The sequence below is a fragment of the Eutrema salsugineum genome, unplaced genomic scaffold (genome assembly GCF_000478725.1).
Source record: "Eutrema salsugineum unplaced genomic scaffold, Eutsalg1_0 scaffold_14, whole genome shotgun sequence".
Taxonomy (NCBI): domain Eukaryota; kingdom Viridiplantae; phylum Streptophyta; class Magnoliopsida; order Brassicales; family Brassicaceae; genus Eutrema; species Eutrema salsugineum.
In genome coordinates, this window is record NW_006256877.1 from 5,982,952 (window position 1) to 5,992,309 (window position 9,358).

At 40.3% G+C, this 9,358-nt stretch overlaps 1 protein-coding gene across 1 annotated transcript; it reads right to left on the bottom strand.

The window, feature by feature from the left end:
• Positions 1-1,065: 1,065 nt before the first annotated feature.
• Positions 1,066-1,515, bottom strand: LOC18022772 (non-specific lipid-transfer protein 2). The gene has a single exon (XM_006405734.2). It carries the CDS (start codon positions 1,464-1,466, stop codon positions 1,137-1,139), a length of 330 nt encoding a protein of 109 aa, XP_006405797.2. The 5' UTR covers positions 1,467-1,515; the 3' UTR covers positions 1,066-1,136.
• Positions 1,516-9,358: the final 7,843 nt, after the last annotated feature.

The window sequence follows — 9,358 nt, forward strand, 5'->3', positions numbered from 1 at the left end:
CCTTTTATCAGAAAATTGAGTTGTATTGAATTTTTGATTGATTTAATATATATATATATATATTTTAAATTTGTTCTTGTAGATTTATAAAGATCTCAGCGAAATTAAAAAAGGTTGTGTGTTTCTTATGATTCTCATGCTAAACATATAACATTGGTATTATTTTAGTTTTTGGGGGTATTACCATAATCAAATGGATCACTAACTCATGCATAGAATCCTTCGCTACGTCAAATTCTACGCTAGCGATGATACTCAGAAGTTTGCCTTGTGATTTGTGAAAAACTAGATTCTTTTATCAAACAAACATATATAATGATTCTCAGAACTTTGCCCCTCAACTATAACATGGTCTCGCAACTCCATTTACAGGCAGAGAAGTAATGTTGAAGACGATATAATAATGTAGAGCATGATCACATATACGCCAACACTCAACAGTGCTAGCAAATATTATATTCTTAATAAAAATAAATTTGAAATGCATTCTAATGGTATTATATATGTAAAGTTAGTATTATGAATTTAGATTTTGGAACCATTCAAAGTATTTAAGTCGTTAATAAAATGAGCGTAAATTTTTATCCCATTAAAAATTTTGTTGCAATAAAAATATCATAATTATTATTAGCAATTAAAAAAAAACTATCATATTCTAAAAATGCATGGTGATGTCATATTTAATACAGGGTAAGTTGAATCACTAATATATTCATATTTACGCAAATATGTTACTAAATATTACATTTTCATACCGAAGTTACCATATAACTTGCGGTGTAAGTTACCTTCAAGCGAACTCGTGTGTGGTAAGACATTTTTATACTAAACTTACTACATAACTTGCGTTGTAAGTTATCTTCAAGAGAACTCGTGTGTGACAGTGTGAGGTGATACAGACTGTACAGTGGTACTCGAGTGTTTTACTCGTCATGGGTTTGAAGAAAATTTCTTACCAAAAAAATCAGATGAACAAAACGGAAACAAAACTGTAAAAATGTAAGTGATTTCAAGATATTTTTTGTTATCATGAAAAACTCCCAACCATCATCATAAACTCAATGCTCCATAATGATTTAGTTTTTATATTTTGTTATTATTGTTAATTTTTTATTCTTAGGAACATCTTGTGCGCTTCAACAACTAGGATAAGGAACATTACAAGCAGTGAAGACTTTGTGAGCGTTTGGAGAGGTAATATACATACTATAAGCAGGATTTTTAATGTAACCACACAGACAAGGCTTCTGTTCATTTAGTTTCCCGCAACAATCTACAGTTGGTGTTCCTCCTAATGTCACTGCTGGTAAGCATGGCGAGAGCTCTGTCGCAACACACTGTTGTGCCATGTGGCCCAGGCCCATGTCTCTTCCAGAACCTCCAACCGCGGTTGCTCTGATCGGTAGTGGAGACGACATGGCGCCTATCACGAGTGCGATGAACAATATTGTCATGAACTTCATCATGTCTTGAAACACTATACCTTCAATTTTTTATTTTCTTATTAAGCTTGGATTTGAGGTTTTCATGAGGGTATAGACTGTTATATATAGATAAGAAGTTTATAGATGTGGTCGTAACGGACAATTTTGATTAATATTATCTCGTTAAAGAAACGCTAATGCATTTGGCTCCTACATTTGGCTATCATGCAGAAGAACGTGAAGTTCATTTTTTTTTTTTTGAACCTTAGAACGTGAAGTTCATGATCCAAATAAAAAAACAAAAAGTGCCCACGCAAGTTTCGGGCGTGTGTAAGTTGCACAATAACACTAATTCACATATATATATATATAGATAATTCATATATATATATATACGTACACTGATTCCAACGAATTATATTTATTCTATTACCAACAAAATTTTTTTTTACGTACTTTAATGGACATAAGTCATATCCAGTTATCCACAAACGATACAACTAATCTTGTTATCCTTACAACCAAACAATGAGCGATTGTTAGTTCTCTTTATCCTACGCTATGCTAATTTAAATTTTCTGAAGAATCAAACTGTGGGTTTGGTATTGGCCTATTGGGTTTCTCGAATCAAACCCACCATTTTTTTATTATTGTTTTTTTATGGTTTTGAATTGCTAGACTTCGAAATTCTGAAATAAAATCAAACAAGTCTTAATTTTTATTGGATCTTCTTATATTTTCTCGCTGAAAAACGCTCTTTTTTTCTCTTCCATGATAGCTAAGACTTTTGGGTCTTATTAGAAGTATCAATCCCCTGTAGTTGTAGTACAAGGGTATCAATCCAAGCTTGGGGAGTCACTAGCCTATGATGCTTATTAACTTAAGTCAAGTTGTTCAAAAAAGGCTTTTGTTGTCTAAACTACTTAAGATGCAAGAAAGAACAAAAATAGAACAAGTTGTGAAATTTAAACTAAATAAAGATGCAAATAACAACAAATAAACTAAGCAGATGAATGGTTGATGATATGAAATGATGAAGCAGAGACTTTAGACAGGATAAAGGATTCAGGTGCTTCCAAGCTAAATTAGCGAGTTAATGAATCAAGATTATCAAGCAACTTCATTTAACATGAACACAAAGGTAAGTTAATCCTCTCATGAAGGTATTAACCTTCTAAACTGATCCTCTTTCATACCTAAATCCCTTTTGAGAAGCATGAATCAGTCAGGTTTAAGATCTGGTTCAATAAGTCATTTAAGAAGAACAAACTATCACTCTCATGATGAAAGACTCTTAAACCTCTAACCTATTGGTTCAGACATTTCTACAAACACTTTTGATGCGAGAACATGTCTTAGATCTGGACTGCATGTGATGTTCATGGATCCAGCTTAGAGATTTGATCGGTTAGAGAATAAAATATGCAAGGCTAGACCCCTAAACTCGCAAATCTACCATTGAAAGCACCCTAATCTACCTATCTAAAACCTCATAAGCGACTACTCACTAATCATGAAAAGCTCACTAGATCCTTTGCAAGATGTGAAGCTAGTCATGATTAGACGCTTTGATGATGATGATGAAAAGAAATGAAAGAGAACAAGATCTTTACGTGAAAACGAGATATCGAATTAGAATAAGCAAATTTCACAAAAGAGGCAAGTTCTTAAAGCTAAAAACAGATAAGAGATAAGATAAGATTAAAGATTCTTAGGTTTTTGGTCCTAAAAACTATTTATAGTGAAGGCTAAGTGTTGCGGGTCAGCCCGAAACAAACCGGGTACTGAACGCTCTTCTTGGGTCGTCGGGTGAGCACCTCGGTGTGTGAGAGAGTGAAGCCGAGGTCTTGATGTCGAGGTGTGCACGTGAGCAAAGATCAGGATGAAGATCTCATATGAAGAACACGTCAAGAACATGCATGAACCCTAGTCTTCAATCCATCTTCACATGCATTCTCTGAGTCAACTTGTTCTTGAATCTGGGTTGGTGACAAGGGACCTCGGCATGCATTGACGAGGGGCTTGGTAGTCGAGGGATCAAGGCAGATGAAGTCTGACATGCAATGCCGGGGTCTTGAAGCCGGGGTTTAGATCCGACACTTAGTCGTTTTCAACTTCGCTTCTGCAGCACGCATGCCTCGGCCTTGATATACCGAGGAGTTAGCACGAGGTCTGGTCCAAAGAGGTTCTGGGGACGAGCCTCGACTTAAGCAATGTCGAGGTAATGATGCCGAGGCTCGCAGAAATACTTAGCGTGTATCGCAACTCTTTAGGCTTGTACCGACCTGCTTGTCTCCCGGTTGCAATAACTTTTAGCACGCAACTCCAAATAACTTGAAACCAACTCCACGATCAAGATCACTCAATTCAGCTAAACATTTGGTGAAGAAACCATCGGAGCTTGGGAAGTGGAAGGCTCCCCGGATTTCTCATCTTTGCATCGCTTCAGAAGGGCAGAAAAACAGCTTTTAAACCGATGTCTATTCCGGAGATGATATCTTTTCGACCACAGCTCCAAATTGGGTGAACTCAGGTTTTCTGGAAAGAGAACTCAAAGATCTCAAATATTTATGAAGTCCCTGTAAACTGATTCGAGCTGGGAAGGCATTGTACCACGTAATCTTTGAAACTCATCGGATTGGCTCTTGAATGCATGCGAGACATGTGTGTCTCCCAGTGGCGATATCTCTCTACTCACTGCTCCAAATTCAGTGATTCCAACTTTTCTGGGATCTTAACTTGATTATCTCCAACTTTGATGAAGATCCCGTTAACTGATTCGGACCAGAGGATTCACCGGATTTGCAATCTTTGACGCGCGCAGGTGAAAATGGATTTTAGCCGAGAAATGCTTTCCGCAGTAAGCAAAATATCCGAGAAACGCGTACCGCGGTAAGCTTTTTAGCCAATAAAAATTCCCCGTCTCGGCATAAAAATTCACCCGATAGAATTTTCACCTGGTACTGATTTTTAGCCGATAAAAATCACCCGATGGCATTTTTAGTCGATAAACTGATCCAGCCGGTACATGCTTGTGCCGAAAAATTCCTTTAAGCGGTTTTCATCATTTTTAACCCTTTTCTTCACCATTTCAACTCCTGATCACACTTCTTGAACTCCAAATAGCCTCCAAAGCACCTGATAAAGTTCCAAACCATGCAAAACGTTTTGGGGCCTAATACAGACCCTAAAGCCTAATTTGATGCCTAAAGACCTAAAATGAATGAGAAAACGCATGATCTGGATTCTAAAATGCAGCCTAAATGATGAAAATTATAGAAATATCAACTCTCCCACACTAGTCTTTTGCTTGTCCTCAAGCAAAAAGAGCAAATGAGAGAAAGAAGTTGGATGCAACGGGAGTTCATATTCCTTATGGGAGAGAGATACAATCGCAAAGAGACTCAAATTCCAAGTTGCCAATTCCATGTGCAATGCAAGACTCTACTTTGATTTTCAAGATTCAACAAAGGATCTCCACAAACTCTTCTTATCACACGGCTCTTTGACATTCATTAAGCGTTTACCAAGTGAATATAATGATGCAAGTTCAAGCGAGTAATGCTCGGCTAAGGGTGAGGCTATGAGATGAAAATGATCTCATTCAAATGCAAATGCACAAGCAGGGTTCAAAGCAATCAAGGATCTCTCTATGAACGATCAAAGCTTCGGCAGAATGCTAAAGGTAAAGAGCAATGGGCGCATACAAAAGCAAGTCTCAGCTCACTTCCCTTACCCAAAGACACTCTAACTCACACACTCTCAGAATGAACCTCACAACTCTCTTTTCACTTGCTCTCATCTCTCAAAAAGGGTTTTATTTCTTTAAGACTCTCGGCTTGGGATCTTCTTTTCTCACTTAGCTCTTTCTTTACAACTTTAGACATCTAACCTCTCACTTTCTCTTTTTAAACACTTGAGCCGTTTTGGCTTCTTTTCTTTTCTCTCGGAGGTTAGACCTTTTTTTTTAGACAATCAGAGCTTTGTTTCTTTTCAAAAACACAAGATCCAAGACCGAACTCTCTTTCTTTTCAAAAACCCTCATTCCTCACGCTCTCATTTTTTTACACACTCTTTCTTTCCTCTCAAAGATGAATTCTCTCCAAAATCACTTAAGAAAACCTCTCCTTCTCACTCATTCACAGCCTAGACCTAATAGTTCCTTGACGTTGGAACTAAACACTCCTCGAGACTTGCTCTTGTCGCTCTAAACCTAACACGTTCTGCTAAGCTTCGATCCAAGGTGGCCTCACATTTCACACACGAAGTTCATTAGGCTTGAAAGAAAGATTGGTTCAGGGTGAGGAACTGATCCAAAAGGTGGAATCAGCTATTTGAGCTAAGGAAAAGAGCGGCAAAAAATAGGTTCTAGCTCAAATATGTGTAAATGTAACCACAAAACTCACTCAAACCATGCATCAAGAGATATTTACAAATCAAGTTCAGCAGTTCTCACTTATTAGAGCCGAGTTCAATTTCAAGTTTGCTTCTCAGATTCAAATCGTTTCAAGTCTAGCATGCAACAAGGAACCAACAAACATGGAAATCAAGTATTCAAAGCGATGATCTCTCAAGGAAAAACCTATCATTACTCCCATGCATTGATGCAATCCTATATGATGCAACTAGACTCGATCCTAAAATGTGAAATGCGACTAGAATGAATATTTTTTTGTGAAAATTTTATGATTTTTCATATGCACTAAACTATATGTGACTCAAGACTCAAAAGATCAAATAAGAACACAGAAAACAAGATCAGAAGACACAAAGCTCATCCCCCACACTTAAATAACACAGTCCCTTGTGTTATAAAAGCGTGTGAGAGAAGTAAAAACAAAAGGAAACTAATGCCAGATGATATAGACAGAATGCATATGTACAAGGGTTTGAAGTCTTTACCTCAGTCGCTGAGGTCTGATCCCACGTAGTACGAGGGATTTGATATGGAGCAGGATGGTGTAGGCTCCCTTGGTGGACTGCTCTCCGATGAGTCAGGCTGAAACGCCGTGGCCGGATCGATCCAGTCCTCTTTGCCTGGTGGAAACGCGAGATTACACGCATTTGAGCTCTCACCAACTTCTTCTTGTGTGACTGGTGCAGTTGAGGTGGCCGAGTTCTTATCAGGTGATGCAGGCGCCGTGAGCTGCTTTACTTTATTCTTTAACTGCCTCACACAATCCACCAGCTTGTGAATCGTCTTATCCTGCCACTTGCACCATTTTTGAAGACCATTGACCCTTGAGTACAGCTTCCTCGTGTGATACTCAGGTTCACCCCAAACATAAGGATCAAAGTGATATCGGCCTGCTCCCATTCTTCTTTCAGAGACTCTAGGTTCCTCGTTCTCACATCCATAACCTCTAGCTTCGTTCTGAGGCCTACTAGACTCGGCCTTCTCTTCTTTCATTCCCTTGCGCAATGGTGGATCGATGAAGGGGTTATACAGCTGATCCTTGAGCAGGTAGAATGAGACATTGCGTCTTTCTTGTAGCGTTGTGAGGGCTTGGTTGGGCAGGAGAACTTGTGTGCCATCTCTGTGTAACAGCATGAAGTTGTAAGCCCACCGGTTCCCTACCTTGCGTTCGAAGAAACCGCTTTTGCTCAGGTATTGCTCATCAATGAGGCTCGGCTTAGCCTTGGTATCAGGAAACACAAAGCCTCTTGCTCTTAAAATCTTTGTCACCACCCAACCGTTTTGAAGCCGCCTGATTCCTCTCTTTGTTCGATCACACCACACATTGTGTCGGTAAGTGAGCATTTGAATGGCAAAGAATGCGCCTAGAGAAGGTACATGTATCGGCCCTTCAAACTCCTTCTTGTTCTTCGTGTGAGAGATGAGTGGCCTCAGGCCAAGACCTAGCATTTCTAGCTCGTTCAAGTGAATGACCCCGGGGTTGTAGGTTGAGAAAAACATGCATGCCAAGACTCGGTTGGCGTATCTGATCGCCGGGTTTCTGATGCAGCTTGTTTTGCTCTTCCCTCCTACATACGGTCCAAAGGCAATGGTCTCCCAAAGTGCAGCGATATCTTCTTTTGGGTACACAAACTTCTCCAGGGAGCTTTCATTCTTTACAAAGCCAAAAATCTCATCCAGCTCCTTGAACCTCACTTTGTAGCTGACCCCATCCATTTCAAACTCAATGTGACCGAAACCTCTCCCATGTAAGCGCTTGGGATCTCTTTTGGGGTACATGAACACTTCCAAAGTGGCTAAGAACTGTTGAGTTATCCCTTTGTAAGCCACATCACTCATCTCGAAGAATGATGCCAAGCCCATGTTTTGGAAGATGAGCTTAACATCATCAAGAATCTCAAGCTTCCTCAGCAACTCAATATCAGGAAATCGACCTTGAGCCACCCTCACTGTGTTAAACTGGTCCAAGTATTCCCCAGTGGTTGGAAAATGGTCTCCTTCAGGCTCGGCTTTTGGTTTTTTCTTTGTTCCTCCATCACACTCGGCCTCATGCTCAGGTGCATCTTCTTTTTAAACCGTGGCCCCAACTTCTTCCTCATCAGGTTCCAAAGCCACTTGCTTTCCCTTCCTTTTTGACTCAGGCACAGGTGCAAGCGCGAGCGCAGTGTTCTTTGAGCGCTTTGCAGCTGGTTCACGGTTGGCTCCTTTGGTGCTCGCGGAGGATTTCTTGCTTGCTCCCTCCAGTTCTTGCTGAGGCCACACCCATTCCCTTGCTGGCTTTCCTCTGAAATTCCTTCCCTTGGGCTAAAGCGGCTGTCCTCTCAGTCATCTGCAAGAGAATTCCTCGAAGAAAAGAGTGAGCACCAAGTACATCGTTAAACTCAAGTGCAAGAGAACAAGCAAGAACAGAGCTTTCTCTTAGAACGAATGGTTCAATGGTTTCTCAGGCTCAAAGTGATCATATGGCGAGTCAATACAACCGTTAACACAGAGAAAAGCAAACAACTCAGTCGAGAAACCCATTTCACCATTAAAGTCGATTTAAAGTACAATTTCTCATGAATTTTAAAAACTCAAGAACAGACGATTTTCAGTGCAAGAACCAGTTTTTCATTTGTTGTCTATCCTGATGGAATTTCTAAAATTGTTCCCAAAGTTTTTAACAGCCTAAAAGAATCGATTCCACATTTTACAAACAATAATGCTCGCAAACAATCAATGGAAAAAGGTGAGTTCTTTGGAGTGCAAATACCTTTGGGAACACAGGACTCAAGCTCAGTGAAATGCGTATGCAGGATAGACAACACTCTAATGAGTCCAGAACACTTGAAATCGTGCGAAACTAATGAGAAATAAGAGAGTTATGCTCGTAAAATGCAGAGGAAAAGGTGAAGAAGACAAACTCTGCGTTTTGGCTCGGTATGGAGGCAGGTATGAGTTGGAGTCTCTTTTCCAGCTGGCGTTTGGACTGTTGTGGCACTGGTCCCCCCTTCTCCAAAGACTCCAGCCATTGACCGCGCTCAAAATTGCGTTGACCGCGCGTTTAAACCCATTTTGCCGCGCAAAGCTTTCAAATGGCCGCGGTGTGGATAAGACGAGGGCCGTACATGCTGATCTCATTTTCCTGGGTCAGATACAAGCGGCCTCGGTGTGTTCCACGCCAAGGGCACCAGACCGAGGGTGTAGAGCTCATGCTAACACAGAAATTTTCATGGCCCTCAAGTCTTTTCCATTGACCGCTTAAACCTTCTTCTTTGACTTAAGTGTTCCAAGTGTTCTTGCTTTTGCTCTTTCTCGCTACCAGGCACCTCGACATACTCCACTACGAGGGCATCATGTTGGGGGCACTTGTTTTGACAGAGAACACTTGGTATTTGGGGGAATAAAGGATTCAGCCGTGGTGTAAACAGGTCGCAGCCTCAGTTCGAGGTTTTAATCGTTTCTTTTGCACATTGACCCTCAGTATGTTTACACTGAGGTGTTTACACCGGGTTCTTCCCCCACACTTAGTAATTTT

Bases quoted from the DNA above. Each gene is read 5' to 3' on its own strand.
- LOC18022772 (XM_006405734.2), bottom strand. From the start codon at position 1,466: ATGATGAAGTTCATGACAATATTGTTCATCGCACTCGTGATAGGCGCC.